The 17,891-nt window shown below is 36.3% G+C and overlaps 1 protein-coding gene across 1 annotated transcript; it reads right to left on the bottom strand.

Moving 5' to 3' along the window:
• Positions 1-716: 716 nt before the first annotated feature.
• Usp44 (ubiquitin specific peptidase 44) lies at positions 717-17,186 on the bottom strand. The gene is made up of 5 exons (XM_015482646.2): positions 15,700-17,186; positions 11,971-12,166; positions 9,084-9,192; positions 2,552-2,757; positions 717-1,292 (listed from the first exon to the last, which is right to left on the bottom strand). Exons 1-5 carry the CDS (start codon positions 17,119-17,121, stop codon positions 1,093-1,095), a joined length of 2,133 nt encoding a protein of 710 aa, XP_015338132.1. The 5' UTR covers positions 17,122-17,186; the 3' UTR covers positions 717-1,092.
• Positions 17,187-17,891: the final 705 nt, after the last annotated feature.

The following is a 17,891-nucleotide window of genomic DNA, read 5'->3' as shown; positions in this document are numbered from 1 at the left end:
AGTTCAGGTAATTTTTTTTTTTTTTTTTAAAGATTGGGGCCCCCTGTTTAAGTGGTTTCCAGTAGTCACATAATCCTAGCAAGAGTAAAAAATCCAGGCTTCAGTTTTTTAGAAAAATGAGACACTAGGTATATAAACCAGTTGCCAATTTTGAATTTTCCTTCTCTACCTATGCAGTTTTTTGAGACTTCTTATTCCTTTGAACTAAACATCTCAAGGATACAAAGCTTTAAGAAATCTAATGTTATCAAATATAAAATAAACACATACCCAGGATAAACTACATTTGTATTACATCATATTGTTTTGCTAAATTCAATTTTTTTAATGACTGCTTTATTAGAATCTGCCTTATTAGAACCTGTTTGCTGCCGACAAATCATAAGTCCCAGCCATCATTTTTTCATGTCCTTAGTTGCAAAGTTCACTTAATACACCATTTGTAAATCTGCCATTTTCATTTAAATGCAGATTGACTCTGCCAAATAAAGAACAATTACTGAAACAAAATTTACAAGATATCTTTTGAGCCCTGTAATGCATGAAGCCTCAGGAACATCAGTGAGTATGACTGCTGAGTATTAAGGTGATATCTGGATATTTCACTTTCATTATATAGTTTAATTCTCTTCAAGGGGCAGATATTCAATACACAAATAGCCTGAAAGAAATAACTTCGTTTGGTTAAGACATTGTGAAGAAAGTGTCTAATTTTCCATCTATTTTGAATTTGTATAGAAAATAGTTACAAAAGGTAAGTAACAAATGTATATAAAATGCCTCCCAAATTTTTTTAGTAGATTGCACAAATTCATGATATGAGCCAATTAAGACATCAAAATAAGAGGTAACACTAGTCTGAGGTAAACACTAAAAGTTTAAAACTCTGAGTACTTGAAAAAAGTTTAGTTCCCTGCAGTTGATACACTGTCTCTGTAAAAAAAATAAAAAGTTGTCATAAATACAAAATGTAAATGTAGTGTGCACTGATTTCAAAGTAAAAAAAAAATACAATGAAGCTCAAAATTTTAAGTCAGCCCTTTTAAAAAGTATATATACAAATTGCAAGAAGAAAGCCCTACTATCTTTGGATCAGTTAAGGATTTCATTAGAAGAGGTATCAGCTTCTTCATTGGTATGTTGGCTACTAGACAGGAGCTCTGGAGACAAGAGTTTAGAATGTCCATTCTCAGTAACTCGCTGGGTATAAAACAAGATATAAGCTTGGGCCTTGCATACTTCATCCATAGTGCACATGCTTAGCTTGGAATCATTGCAGTGTACCCAGAACCCTAGAGTGAAGCATAGAAATAGGATGTTTATAAAGGAACCTCAGAAGTTTCTAGTATAAAAAGCTAAATTTTACTGAAAGTTAAGCTTTTTCTGAAAGAAAAATAATTTTCTCAGCAATTAATTTCTCCAATGAGAAATACAGCTCATGTAGTATGTTACAGTATGTAACTAACTCCTGGTAATTCAGTGTTGAATTAATTCCTTTGTGGATTATCTGGGCTTTTTGTAGAGGGGTGTGTATGTGTGTTGGTCACATTATTTATTGTGTGGGTACTGGTGGTGGTGGTTCATTCTTTATTCAGGTACCAAAATGGGAATAGTGAAATGTCTAATCCAATCACTTCTGATAGGATTATACTGTCCCTAGAAGGGTCATGGAGACAACAAATAAAACTACATTATGTATATTAAACTTGTACTCTTTAAGTTTGTTCTGTATATCTGTGATCTGTGTGTTAGATGTTAACAAAATGAACTGAAGTAAAAGGAATAAACATAGGACCCTGCTATTGGAAGCATGTCTTTAAGAAAAGTATACATTCTGACTTTTAATTAGCAAGACCACCTTCAGTATTGTGTCCCCCAAACCCTTAAATCCTCAAAAGTATTTCAGACTTTCAGAAAATATACTATTACTGCAAACCTTACGAAAATACAATTATTTTCTACACAACCTCTCCTCACCCCACCCCATCCCCCTTTTTTCCCCCCAGTACTGGGAATTAAACCCAAGGTCTTTTTGGTACTGGGGATTGAACCTAAGGGTGCTGTACCACTGAGCTATGTCCCTAGTGCTTTCTGAGGCTGGCCTTGAACTTGTAATCTTGCTGCCTCAGCCTCCCTAGTCCTGGAATTTCAGGTGTTTGCCAGAGCCCCTGCCCCCCACCCCCTTTAAACTAGCATACTTAAGAAACATTCTTTTTCTTTCTTTTCTCTCTTTTTCTTGGAATTGAACTCAGGGGTACTTAACCATTTAGCCACATCCCCAGCCCTTTTTTGCATTTTATTTAGAGACAGGGTCTCACTGAGTTGCTTAGGGCCTTGCTAAATTGCTGAGGCTCACTTTGAACTAGCAATCCTCCTGCCTCAGCCTTCTAAGCCGCTGGGAACTACTCCCAGCATTTCAGAAACATTCTAAGGAGAAAAGTGGTCAGGTGGCTTTGTTTAAGATTATCTAGTGGCCAACTTACAAATTGCTAAAGCCTGAAATCCAGCATCCAAGTCTAACCCAAGATAAAATAACTTTTCCTATCTATACCTCCTTCAGAGTTATAGCAGTAGGCAGTGTAGTGTCCTGAGCCGAATCCTTTCCCATGGTGCATTACTACAGCAGATAAGTCATAGATAAAGCATTCTGGTCTGAGGGATTTCAGGGTCTCCCTGCAGCAATATGGCTCCATGTTTAAAGTTTCCTCAAAGCCAACATGAACACCAATCTTCTCTCGATTATTACATCCTGACCACCTGAGAACAAAGTAAAATAATCAGCAAAAGGAAGGAAAATTAGCACATGAATTTAAAAAAGAACAACAAAACATGTATATAATTTTCCTTTTAATGATGAGTCGGGTATAAATGGAGATATTTAGGTGTTAAATAAATCTAAAGAGGTCCAATCAGGTTTCAAAAAACATATTTGCCTTGTGAGTTAGACGACATATAGGAAAATTAGCTCTTAGAAAATTATATAGCCCTAAGGGCATTTTTCTCTTCTAATAGATAAAGTCAAGGCTCCAAAGAGTTTTTCAAAATTCCTTATTATCTCTTATTGTCTTACTACAGTATGGAAAGGGTACCCCAGATGAGAGAGATAATACACATTTTTCTTGGCCAGATGAGAAGGAAAGAAAACCAAACAGGGAAAAACTCATTTTCTTGGAACATTTCAGAGCTCTTTAAACTAAAAACAAAGAAAGAAACATTTTGAAACTGACCTTGCCTGTATGTAAGTCAGGATAATATCCATTACTGATAGGATTCTAATAATGTCCCTAAATTGTGATTTTCTCAATCTTCTGGTCATGCCTCCCATTATTGGATCTAAACATGGCAAGCAATGTTTTTCTTATAGGCATACTATAAATTGGAGCTACGGGGTGGGGGGATTATGTTCTTTAAAAAGAACGTAATCCGGTTTGGGAAAGGATGACATTGACAAACGATAAATACATGGAAAGTATTAAAACTTGAAGTTCAGACAAACAATAGAAAAAAGGCAGAGGAATATAGACAGGGTTTAGAAAGAAAAGTAAATGTTGAAATGCTTAGTACTATGTAAAATGGTGTATTTCTGTGATATTGTGAAATATTCTTCCTTTCACTTACTGACATACAGCTTCCTAAGACTTTGGAATCCTTCCAGTGAGTATCTTGAATGCCAACAAGATGACTAGTGGCTAGAAGCTCCTAAGTAGCTTCAGAGACGGGTACTAGTTGTGTCTTTCAGACTATCTCCTGTCTCCAGGAAACTGAACACTGTTAGCTGGTAATTTAATCAACCAAGCCTCCATAAAAGCGCAAAAGGAGTGGGTATGGTGGTGCACACTTGTAATTCCAGTGACTGGGGAGGGCTGAGGCAGGAGGATCATAAGTTCAAGGCCAGCCCCCACAACTTAGCAAGACCCTATGTCAAAAAAAATAGAGCTGGGGATATAGTTCAGTGGCAGAGTGCTTGTCTGTCATGTGCAAAGCTCTGGGTTTGATTCCCAGCACTGCAAAAACAAAAATAATAAAAATGAATAAAAAGAGGACTGTGGATATCGCTCAGTGATAAAGCTCCCCAAGTCAATCCCTAGTACCCAAAACAAAAAACTCAAAAGGGACTACAGCAGCTTCCAAATAGCTAGATGTGGATGTTCCCAGAGGGTGATGTGCCAGGGAAGGTACGGAAGCTCCTTGCTCTGCACATCTCATCCATCTGGATCCTTTAACACAACCTTTGTGGTAAATGGGTAAACTTAAATATTTCCCTGAGTTCTGTGAGCCCCTCTAGCAAATTAATGGACCCTGAACAAGGACTTTTTTAAATTAGCAAATTAATGGACCCTGAACAAGTCTAGACTTCTGTAAGTCTGGATTTCCGACTAAAAGAAGTAGGGGCCCATCTGTGGGGCTAAACTCTCAACCTGTGGGATCTGATTCTATCTCCAGTTGTAGTGTCAAAATTAACTGAACTAGAGGACACCCAGCTGGGGTCTGTTGTAGAACTTCTTTCTTGATGGGGAGAAATCCCCATGGATTTTGGTAACCAGAAGTCACAGAAATACTGTGTGTGTGAGAGTACAGAAACTGACAGTACATCCTGCCTATGAAATGTATAAATATCCTGCATCCAAGGCACCTAGAACTTTAATAAAAGGGAAGATCAACACATAAAATAATGGGACTTGGTTAATATGAGAAGCTTCTATCATTTATCCTCACTTTATGTATATCTTTAGCTTTACCATAATATTCAAACCTTGTTACTTTTCTGTGTTAATTTAAAACACTAGTAAGACATCTGAATAGAAAATATTTACTCTCCTATTGATAACAGATTGGCTACCCAAATTTTTATGCTGGTAAAATAAAATGATAAAGAACAAGATAACACTACCCAGAATTCGTAATAGCTTTCTTCTAAGAGGTGAAGGAAATAGGACTGGGAGGTAGACACAAAGTATTTCTAAGATATATGAGAAATATTTCACTTCTTATGCTTCTTCATAGACTTCTGCTGCTTTTCCCAATCCCACTCTTCCCTTTTCCCCAGAGGCAATCACTATTTTGAACATTACTTCTTTTTGTATTTTAAAGATACATTCATCATTAAACAAAATTTTGTAACTGTATATATTTAAGTGTGGCTACATACCTACATACATAAACACACATACATGAGAAAGATCAGGACATGTTGAGAGAGAAGTTTTCCATTTGCATTTAGAGTTGTCAACCACAAGATGATGAAACCAAAGAAGCCAAGCCCACAGCAACCTCCCATCCCAGCTCCTTTGGTAGGGGACTAAACAACATGAACCTACTGAAAATGTAAAAAGTTTACATCTTACCAGGTTTTTTGACAATCATTAGTAAAACTTGGGTTGCTTTTCAAATATTTTAGAATTGTATTTATTCCTATTGTAACTCATAACTCAAAAGTAAAAGGTGTATGAATGTAATAGTAGGTTCAAGTTTGCAGAATAGATTTTTTTTTTTTTTTTGGGTGGGGGGAGGTGGTGGGTACTAGTAGTGAATCCAGAGCCTCCCACATGCTTGTCAAGCACTCTACAGAGCTCAATATTTTAAAGACCGGTGGGCCCATTTTTATATTTTGCATTAGGGATTTAACTCGGGATGCTTTACCACTGAGCTACATTCCCAGTTCTTTTTTACTTTTTGTTTTGAGGCAAGGTCTTGCTAAGTTGTTCAGTGTTGCTAAGTTGCCCAGGCTGGCCTCAAACTTGTGATCCTTCTGCCTCAGCCTTCCCCAGTGGCTGGGATTACAGGTGTGAACCATTGTACCATTTAAACTGCTATAGAGGAAATTATCTGGAAAATTCAGAAATTAACACTTATTAAATGCTTTGGATGAAGATTTTACTTGGCTGCAAAGATCATTCACAGAATGAAGATGAACTTTTTTTGTGTTCATCTTCATGGCCTTATGCATGTGAGGCAACTGAGCTACATCCCCAGCCCCCTTTTTTATATTTTATTAGAGACAGGGTCTTGCTGAGTTGCTTAGGGCCTTGCTAAGTTGCTGAGGCTGGCTTTGAACTTGCAATCCTCCAGAGTCACTGGGATTACAGGCATGTGCCACTGTGCCCAGCTGAGGATGAACTTCTTATGATAAACTTTTTTTTCTGCTTATGTAGCTAAGTATATATTATATTGGTTTGAACTTCTATTAGAATTTATTAATTTTTCCCCTGTGACTGGCTCTATAGTGATGTATATCAGGATGCCACTTTTAAAGTTATTATTTTTTTGGATATTTTTTCTCTATTGTTAGTGAAATCTTTTTCTTTATGCATGTGGCAACTTGGTAATTTATTCCAACATACTATAATTAGGTGTCTATTTGTACTGCCTGTATAGACAATTACTCAAATTTATATCTTGGCTTACTTTTTCCCATTGTCCTTAATATGGAAGTATGGTACTGGTGTTTGTGTTTTACAGTGTAATCTATAAAGTGTGGGGCCCTCAGTTTCTAATACATTTGTGGAGTCCTGTCACTTTCTATACATATCATCCGAGTACAATTACTAAAACTAATTGTGACAGTTTTTATCTATATATTTTTGCTTATTTACAATATGAGTAAAATGTTTCTCTCTACAAAGCTACTTTAAAATTATATCTAATTCTTGGAGAAAAAGACTGTGTGTCCCTCCAAAATAAAAAAAACTGGGATTTATCTTTTATACATGTTTTATGTTTTATCTTCTGGAAAATACAATAGTACTTTGAATAGATGAAGAGAATAGAGAAAGATAAATGCAGTAGAGACAAGATAAAGTTTCTAGAATCAAAAATGGTATTAAGAGTTAAAAATGTTTTGGATAGAAGATGAAGGGACATGGAATGTCAAACAAATCTGAATTAAGATCTTCAAGTGTCAGATTAAAGAAGTACCCATGATGGAATTAAAGCAGTAATTAGAACAGGAAATCCTTCAACAGTTTATAGTTACCAACTAAGTACCAATTTAAATCACAAAAATTTAAATCTTTTCAAGTCTATCTTTGCAGAATGTTATATTATGTACATACATTGTCCCTCCAATCTCCACTGCCCTAGGTAAACTTATTTTCAGTCCACATTATTTTATACACAATAATAGGGCTCATCTCATTTTTCACTAAACCTTTTGTTGTAAATTCTACCCTATTCCTTCATTCATATCTTTGTTCATGTGGCTCCCTTTGACTAAAGTGCTCCTCCTTCTGTATATACCCCATTCATTTGCTTAATAAATATTTTTGGGCTCACTATGTGTGGACCATGGTTCTGGGCCTTGAGATATAGGGATGAAAACACTAAGTCTACTGAGTTTGTCCTCCTGGTAGGAGGAGAGAAATAACAAGCAACTTAATTGCAGAGAATAGGTTTTGTTGTTAAACAAAAATAGGATACTGTGACAGATGGCTGGTTGGGTGCTACTTTAGAGAGGACTTCCCTAAAGATGCCACAGATGAACTGGGACTTGAATGATATAAAGCCCCAGAGGAACCCTCAGAAAGGCTTTGGGAAAGTTTTAGACATCTGCTAAATCCCTCCCTCCAAATCTCTGATAGTATATTTATATGCAGTGTATATATTTCTACTGCATCATTATTTCTGTGCATGCCTGAATATATGGAATATCTTGAATCAGAAAGCACTCACAAGCTGGGCATGATGGTACATGCCTCTAATCCGAGCAGCTCTGGAGGCTGAGATGGGATTGAGTGTTCAAAGCCAGTCTTAGCAACTTAGTGAGGCTCTAAGCAACTCATCAAGACCCTATCTCCAAACATTAAAAAAAAAAAAAAAAAGGCTGGGGATGTGGCTCAGTGATTAAATGGCCCTGGGTTCAATCCCTGGTAACAAAACAAAACAAAACAACAACCCACAAAAAATTCTCTAAACTTTCACATGGTATTTGCTGATTATATTTGTGGTATGTGTGGTACTGGCGATTGAACTTGTATGCTATGCCACTGAGCTACATCCTGGCTTTTAAAAAAAATTTTGAGATAGGGACTCACTAAAAGTTGTTGAAGCTGACCTTTTCCTCCTGAACACCTGTAGGCATGCTGCTGATTAGACCTTTAACAGCAAAATAAATAACTGAATGATTAATGTTAAAGTAATCAATTCTGGGAAGTAGTACTGAGGAGAGAGAGGTAATTTTACTATACTAAAGTATTTGAATTTTTAAAAAGCAGGTATTTTGGGGGGCTGGGGATATAGTTCAGTTGATAGAGTGCTTTCCTTGCATGCACAAGGCCCTGGGTTCAATCCCCAGCACCACACACACACACCAAAAACAACAACAACAACAACAACAACAAAAAAAAAAAAAAAAAAAACAGGTATTTTTTAATTACAAAGGCAAATAGCAACAAGTAATTTGTCATGGGCTAGACAGCTTTCAAACCATTGCATGTTAAGTAACTTCAGAGGGTCTCATTCCTTAAGAGAAAATAGCTCCTCAGGTTAATGCAGTTCACACAAAGTATAAAGTCATTTACTCATTAACCAACAGATTTGCCAATTAATTTACCTTATTATTTCAGAAGGCAAGGATTTTGGCTTTCTAAAAACCACTTTGAATTGAATTGCTATCCTTTGGGGGGCAGGGTTGGTGCTGGGGACTGAACCAGGAGCCTCATGCCTACTAGGCAAGTGCTTTACCATTGAGCTACATCTCTAGCCCAAATTGCTATGCTTTTGATCACATATTTTTCAAGCACAAAGCATGTCAAACACTCCAAAAAAATTATAGGTTAAATTTTTAAAAATTATACTTGAAAATGCTGAACATTAAACATCATTAAATTTACAAGCATATAGCTGACAAAAATGTAAGGATATTCCTCAGTAATGCATTCTACAAAGAAATGCTAATAGAAGGTTAGTTTTAGCAACAAGGTTAGCCACAATGTATTAGTTTTTTTCCTTAGTCATCTGCTAGCCAAGTATACAGTATTAAAATTTAATCCATCATATGTGTTCTTTCGAGTTTTAAAACATTGTGAGAGGCAATAACCAAGTTAGAAGTGTGTAATTAGTAGGCAACTGGTACTACTTCTACTAACCTGAATCTTTTGAGGTGTAGTCTGAGAACCTGAGGTAGGTGGCATATCATAAGCTGTTTTTGGGCTTCTGTGAGTACAACTGGTTTTGGGGAAAATCTTCTACGCTTTGCTATATCAAAGAAAGAATGAAAATCAAATTAAAGATACAAGGAAAATTTGCATAAATCCTTTTTACTTAACTCAGACATGAACTAATTGAACACTTACTGTGCTACAGCTGTTGTACTGTGCTAGTGATAAAAACATGGAACTTATGATCCACAGTTTAAAAAATGAAACAAGCTAGACAAGTTAGAAATAAGCACATGATTTCATAAAAATTATGCAAATGAAAGAATGAAGTATACTGCCACATATTTAAAAGTGGCCAATTAGTAGGAAAAATCTAAAATTTTCCTTCTAAAAATTTTAATACACATTTCCCAAACTGTTAAAAAATGTGCGGTCACTTGTTTACTGAGGCTAATCAGGACCCCGGGGGGACAGGGTCCTTACTGTCCAGAACACCCCTCCACCCTTCCTGGGGGTCTACCCCAGTCCTGGCTGTTGGCCTCAGAAAGTGGACCTCTTCCAGCAGAGCATTCAAGGGTTCCCTCACTCAAGGTATCTTATTTTTGCTCTTTTAGCATCAGATCTTAGACAAATAGAATTTGAGATTATTTTTGTTGTCCCTTCCACTTCTCTAGTGTTCTTTTTAGGGATTGGTTGTGTCCTGGCTTTCTGGTGGGCCATTGCCTAGCAAAGTTTGCTCTTGATGTCCAGGACTTTTCCAACTTGAACATTAACTCTGACTCCAGACATGGCAGCAGCTGCTTCTCATGTAGGAGGCAGAATAAGTCCACCATAAAGCTGTGTTCTAGCTGTCTCTTCTGACCACCAGAAATCTTTCTGCCATGTTGATAAGCACCCAAAGATCCAGGTACCTGGCTACTGATGAATATCCTATTCCTACATCTTGATTTTCTCCTACAACCTTATGGTCCACAAGTAGCTATACAAAGGATGCCAACTCCTTGACTCATATATATATATATATATATATATATATATATATATATATATGNTTGTGTCTTTCTGAAATCTATTTTTTTTTACTGGTGATTGAACCCAGGGGTGCTTAACCACTGAGTCATATCCCCAGGCCCCTCCCCCCTTTTAAAAAATTATTATTATTGAGACAGGTTCTTGTTAAATTACTTAGGGCCTCATTAAGTTGCTGACACTGGCCTTGAATTTACTATCTTTCTGCCTCAGCCTCCTGAGTCTCTGGGATTACAGGTATGCACTATCTCACCTAGCTGACTCAATACTTTCAACCTCTGCCTTTGTGTATTCAAGCAGCTCTTCTAGGCCACTATGCGGTAGCCCCAGTAGATATATGCGAACTCAGTATAAAACTATAAATATCAGTCTACCCCAAATTTGGTAATGAAAGCATCTGGGACTGTTAACACTTATGTGCAAGAAAATACACACTTCATCATAACAAAACTGACAAAGGTGTAGTCAATTTTTTCTAAAACCTTATACATTTTTTTTCTAAAACCTTATACATCTTAGACTACCTTCAGAATAGAACTCATATTAGACAGTACGCAGAAAAACATGAATTAAAGTCATTTTAGAAAACTATCAATTAATGTGATCTTATCACATTAATTGATAAGATCAACGCTGAAACTTAAAATCTTTTCCATTAAAAGTTTATCATCGGGGCTTGGGACATACTTATGGGTAGAGTGCTTGTCTATCATGTGCATAGGACCTGGATTCTATCCCCAGCACTGCAAAGAAGAAAAGATTAGATTCTAGAATCTTTTTCTGAGACATGGAAATTAGGAATAATATCTGAAAGTGTATAATAAACACTAAAATACCACGTATATGTTGACATGTATGTATTGATGTGGTTTTAGATAGTATTTTCTTGGAATAGATGCTTCTGTTTGAGACAGCTAGTTCATCATCATCATCATCTTTTTTTTTTTAATATATATTTTTTTATTTGTAGTTGGACACAATACCTTTATTTTATTTATTTATTTTTATGTGGAGCTGAGGATTGAACCCAGCAACCTCTCCGGTGCTAAGTGAGCATTCAATAACCACATCCCCAGCCCTAGCTAGTTCATCTTCTAATGTGGGGTTCTTGTGTGCTCCTGAGAGTTATCATATTGGAATTATTATTATTTTTGCAGTGCTATTGATTGAACCCACACATGGTAGGTAACCATTCTACCACTAAGCTACATGTCTACCCTGTTTAAAAATTTTTATATAGGGTCTTGCTAAGTAGCCCAGGCTGGTCTTTGAACCCATGATACTCCCAAGCTGCTGGGATTACTGGGGTATGTCACTGCACCTGGTTCTTAATGGATGTTAATTGTCCGTTTCCTCCACTAGGAATATTGAGCACTGGTTAACTCTATATCCACAACAGTTACAACAATGAATACAAAAGAGTCAGTAGATGGTTCTGAATCTGTTTTTATGAAGCCAACTGACATAGTAATAATTCAGCTACATATTATTTTCTAATAAATACGTAAATACATAATCTACATAACAATGTTTTGATATGTAGCAAAACTGTCATAAAGCAAATTTCATTCACGTGGTATGCTTTCCTTTGCCACTTTATTCTACTCTACATGTCAAATTTAAATTTCTTATTTTATGAATTTCTTCTCTCAACTGACTATAGGATAAAAAATTGTTTAATGTCATCAATAAGGCAAAATAGTTCATAAATGCCAACTATACTGTAGAGATGTCTAGTCTAATTTCTTCTGATGAACTAAAAACATGAATTTTCACTTAAGGAATTTCTTCTAGCTTCTTCTCACTTGTGTTAATCTTAGAAAAGCAGAAAATATTCTGTACTCACAGTTACACTGTTCACATACGTAGATTTTTCCTTCTAAAACTTCAGTTTCTGTAAATTTGGCCAACATTTCAGTAACCAGACATGGCTGGGAAGCAATATCTTTTCCACTGAATTGGTATCTTTCTGGAAATTCTAGTGACAAATCCCAGAAAGGTTCTATAGTATTTGATTTGTTGTCACATGCAAGACATGTAACCTGTAAATACAAATATTAGTTATTCAGATTACAATTCTGTTGAAACACCAATTCCTTTCACTTAGAGGTCATTGACAATTCATAAGTATTTCTTCTAAAATGCACCATTAAAATGCTGAATTACTGGCTTTATAGTCTTGTTAGAAAAAATTCTAATTTTTCTTTCCAAAAGATTATCATTAAACCCATTATGAACTAGTGTGCTTCAACTATGAGGCCTTCAAAAAGCCCCAATGCAAGTCAAATCTAGAACTTACGCAAAAGTTCTAACTATAAGCTCATTTGATAGGCATACATTGTGTCTGTGTACACATATCGTGTGTATATATATACACATCACAAATATATTTATATGCACTTAATTTAACATATTTTATGTTATTAGGCACCAGGTCCTTTGCCCTTTTTCCTTCATCTTCTACTGATTGTCTTTATCACCCCAAATCCTATAACCTCTAAACCCAACCCATCTTTTATGGGGGGCAGGGTGCTTGCTGGGGATCGAACTCAGGTCATCTCACATGGCATATACTCCAGAACTGAGTTATACTCCTAGCACGTCAATTCACCATCTTAAACACAGTACAAGTAAAACACTATTGGTAAATTTCATTATGCAGATTTTGAAGCCCTACCAACTAGTAATTTCAAAAGAATACATATAAATAATAATATCATATTTTCACGTAAGTTACATATAATCCCTATCCAAATATAAAAAACCTAGAAAGGGTTGGGGATGATGTAGGCCAGTGATAAAGCTTTTGCCTAGCATGCACCAAGAAGGCCCTGGGTTCAATCCCCAGCATGAAAAAAACAAAAACAAAACAAAACAAAAAAAACAAAACCACAAAAAAAGTATTCTAACAACTTATATAGCAACACAGTAAATGGAAGGGAAGGAAAAAAAAAGTAACTTCACTGAAACATACAACAGGATTTAATGCCACCAATCCTGCACATAATTGAAGACAGACTAAGGGCTAACAATTAACAAATATCACAAAGGAACTCTTTCATATAAGCTACATTCCTGGCATGGGCAACAAAAAGAAGAAGCCAGTTCTACTACAGGTTTTAGATATAACAAACTGACACAAAGAACACTCTTGGTGTTTAGTCTGGGGACTCATTAGCACCAGGCCTAACCTTTTGAGAAGTTTCTTGAATAAAAAGAAAAGAAATAAAAGCCATCCCAGCAACTGTTGGAATCTCCTGTGAACCAGTTTTCTGAGTTTACTACACGTTTAAAAGGAAAAGGGGCTTGAGGTGTAGATTAGTGGTATAGCATGGGCTTAGCATGTGTAAGGCCCTGGGTTCAATCCCCAGCAATTGTCCTTGCTCCCAATATGGGTTAAGAGAAGCAAAGTTTGTGTAACAATTTTCATTAATTTCAAAGTTCATTTATAAAGGAAAAAGAGGGGGAAAACAGACATTCTCACACTCCTGGAAATATAAAATGGTAAAAATCTTTCTGAAAAAAAAAGTTTTCATTAAGTATCAAAAGTCCTAACTTTTGATAAAGTACTTCTATTTCTAGGACTCTGTCATAAAGAGATCATCAGAAAAACTACATTAATTTATCATGATACTATAATAATGACAAAATCTGAAAGTCAAGTAGGGATTAAAGTTAGGGTACAAACAAACATATAATAGACACTAAAATGTTTTGAAAAGAATGATCAATTCATGTGTGTGAGGGAGGGAATACTTGGAATTTAACCCAGGGGTGCTGCTTTACACTGAGCTACTACATCTCTAGTCCTTTTTAAAATTTTTAAAATTTTAAGACAGGGTCTTGCTAAGTTGCCTTAGCTGGCCTTAAACTTGGCTATCCTTTAGCCGCAGCCTCCCAAGCAGCTAAAAACAATGATCAAATATTTTTAATGACTATGGAAAAGCCTTACAATATTAATTTAATATTAATACTAAATTAAAGTCAATTATGGTACAAAATATGTGCAGGAAAAAAGATTAGAAGGAATTATGTCAAAATATTAAGTTTTACCAATTATGCCGTTATAGGACAAGGAAGGGAATGTTTTTTCTGCTATATAATTCCTGTATTATACAGATTTTCTACAACTATATTTTGCACTTACAGTATATTTTAAAGCTTTTGCATAGAAAAGATAAAAATGACTAGCCAGGCGCAGTGGTACATGCCTTAACGTCAGCAGCTTGTGAGGCTGAGGCAAGAGGATCACAAGTTCAAAACCAGCCTCAGTGACTTAATAGAACCTCTCTCAAAATAAAATATAAAAAGGGGCTGGGGACATGACTCAGTGGTTAAGCAATCCTGGGTTCAATCCCTGGTACAAAAAAAAAAAAAAAAAAAAAGACTGATAAAAAAAGTTAACCCTTATTTGCTAATTGGTATAATGTTGAATCTTTATATTTCTGAAACATTAAACTGAAACTTCAGTTATTCCTTATAAGAACTGCATCTGAACTATTTAAAGAAACATTCTAGAAAAGTGTTCTATAAAAACAAAAGGAAGGGGGCTGGGGATATAGCTCAGTTGGTAGAGTGCTTGCCTCACATGCACAAGGCCCTGGGTTCAATTCCCAGCACCATAAAAGATAAACAAAACAAAACAAACAAAAAACCCCCAAAAGGTGGTATCATAATGGAAAGTTGAGCTGAAAAATACAGCTAGGTGTACAGGGGGAAGAAGATGACTTAAAGGCCTAATTATTTCAGTTAAAATAAAAGCAAAGCTGTGTGCTATAGAGAAGAAGAGAGTCCACTTCTAGTAACAGTTCATTCATTATAGAGAGCCTTCAATTAGAATCTGAGTTTGTAACTGAAACATTTTACAAAAGAGGAAACTGTTATAGCAGTAACTAAAATAGAGGAAAACCATTTAGGATTATTACTCTAGATAAAATTACATTTGTCTATCTTAAAATTTTCCTACCTACTTGTAAAAGTCTCTGACCCTCTGGCTTTACAGAAAGTACTCCAAGGATCCCTGAACTTGCTCAAGTATTAGCTGGGCAGGGTAGCACACACCTGTAATCTCATGACTTGGGAGGCTGAGGCAGGAAGATCACAAATTTGAGGCCATCCTCAGTAACTTAGTGAGACCCTGTCTCAAAAATAAAACAGGGCTGGGGCGTAGCTCAGTGATAGAGCACACCTGGGTTAAGTCTCCAATGCCACATACACTCCCCCACCCCCACCCCCCAAAAAGAAAGAAAGAAAAAGAAATTGCTTAAGTGTACACCACTCGTATTACAGAACATTAGCATCTTTAATCCCCTGGAATGAATGTACTATTATTTACCTAGAAAGTTCTGTTTCCTAATTTCCCCCTCCCCTCAAAAAGCTTCTCATTCCATGAACACATAACTATTTTCCAACGATACATGAAGGAAAAAACTGTAAAATGACTTCTTTATACACACTTATAAAATCAATCCATTTTGACCTGAAGTGGAACAAGCTCAACCTTGATGCATACAGAATGTGCATTTCTGGTACTTTACGAATTCAAGATGAAAATAAGATTTTAAAAAATCCATACCTGACTAAGAAGTTGTCCATGAAAAATATTATTTACGACATTTAGAACCTGTTTGATAAGTTTCCTTTGGGAAGTGGGAATGAGAGCTGGTAACCTAGTACCAGTTGTCTCTAGTTCATGTTGTATTTTATCCAAAAGTTCACAAAGAAATTCCTGAGCATCTTGTTGGGCATAACCACGAAAAGCAGGAATTACCCTCCACACTGAGTGAAGCATAGCAAATGGTGAGACCAGTGCCCACTTTCCAGACCACATGACTTGAAACAAAGTATGCAATTCATGACAAAGAGAAATGTACTGTGAACTTGGCTCCCTTGGCTGAATAAGTTCCATATTTCTACTTTTTGATGCCCCACCACTTAGTCCTGATGATAAACTTGGATGTCTGGAGCAAACCAAGCCTGTATCTTTTTCTTGGCATTCATTCATTTGATATACTACTGTATCTGTTATGGGTGGATGCTTATAAGATCTTGTCTTATCACTAGCCGTCACAGTCAGCCATTGGTTCAGATCAAGTTTTAAAAAACACTGTCGAAAAATAAGTAAATGACTCAATACCTGAAGAACAGAATTCATATAGCAAGTATTTCCCAAATTTCTCAATCCTGTTACACCAGGAGTTCCTATTGGTCTTCGTTTGACTGGAGAGTCACTGCCTTTTTTAAATCTCACATCTTCTGAGGTAGATATCACTTTATCTTTTGCTGGTGATAGTGGAGTTTGTGGTGGTACTTCAACAGGAACTATTTCAATGGTGGTGGACTGAACTAGACCTTGCAAACGTAAACTCTTTCTTGGAGGCATACTATCTAATTCTGCTTTCACTTGATACTCTAATTCCTGGTGTCTTTTTTTCACTTCTCTTTTTGCTATCTTTTCCTGAAATTGTTCTTGCCTTTTTTTCCCAATGGGTGATTGTTCAAACCAAGTTCGAAAGATTTTACCCAGGAGCATTCTCCTTCTGTGCCAAAGGGCAGTACACATTTGATCTTCATTTTGAAGCAGAGATTGGGTGCCATCATGTAAGAAGAAAGAATTGTCACTTGTATCCACAGACCGTAAAACTCTTCCACTACGAGTTGTACTGTGATAATTTTGGCTTTTGATTGCACTTAAAGTACTTCGTAGTAACTTCAGGTCTCCAGTTGCATTATCATTAAGAACATAATCATCACAAAGATAACAAAAAACATACATCTCATTCACTTCCAGTGCAACAGGATGACTGCTTTCTTGAAAGTGCTTGAGTGCATGCTCTTCAATATATCGTCCACAGGCAACATGAGAACAGCTGAGGCAAGCCCAAATAGATTCAGTTGTATTGCAGTCCACACAATACCATTTCTGAGGGTTGAGGATGGAATGGTCTGGAGCAAGCTGCAACTGCCCAATGTGTTTGCACTTATCCATTGTTAGCATTTATTCAGTCTGTCTGAGAAACACATAATCCAAACGACTCTCTGTTCACAACATTTGAAGAACCTGAAAACTAAGCAGAACAATGTCAATTTTTAATAAAAGGCAAGTCAAGAATATTCCTTTTTTATAAGGTATATTCACAAGAATAGTATAAATCTGTTCTCTCTGCTTCTAATTTCTGAGCTGCTTGTCATAAGATCATATGTAATTTTCGCTCTCTCCTTACTCCTGGTTTCCCTAATCTCTCATTCACTTTGCTCTTAAAAAACACATACTTTGGGCCCGGTGCAGTAGTGCACGCCTATAATTCCAGCAGCAGGAGGATCGCAAGTTCAAAGCCAGCTTCAGCAAGGGTGAGATGCTATAAGTAACTCATTGAGACCTTGTCTCTATATAAAATACAAAATAGGGCTGGGGACGTGGCTCAGTGGTTGAGTTCAATCCCCAGCACCACCCCTGCCCCCCCCCCCAAAAAAAAAACCCCAAATACTTTGGTATTGTATCTACAACTAAAAATATAAAAACAAAACAAAACACATACTTTACTTTCCCTTTAAAACTTTTGTGTTTAATTTTCTGCCACCATCTAGTGGTGAAAAATGGGTAGTGGCCACTTTTCACTAAATCCGAACAAGATCTATCCTTTTTACCCATTAGTTTGCTGGAAGTTCCTAAAACATTGCTCTTCTTAAACACTGGGGATGGCAAAACCCAAATATATCTCTCACTGATATTTACTAACATTCTAAGGCCCATGTGGAGTTACCAAA

The sequence above is a fragment of the Marmota marmota genome, unplaced genomic scaffold (assembly GCF_001458135.2).
Source record: "Marmota marmota marmota unplaced genomic scaffold, marMar, whole genome shotgun sequence".
NCBI classification, from domain to species: domain Eukaryota; kingdom Metazoa; phylum Chordata; class Mammalia; order Rodentia; family Sciuridae; genus Marmota; species Marmota marmota.
This window is presented reverse-complemented; position numbering and strand designations above follow the sequence as displayed.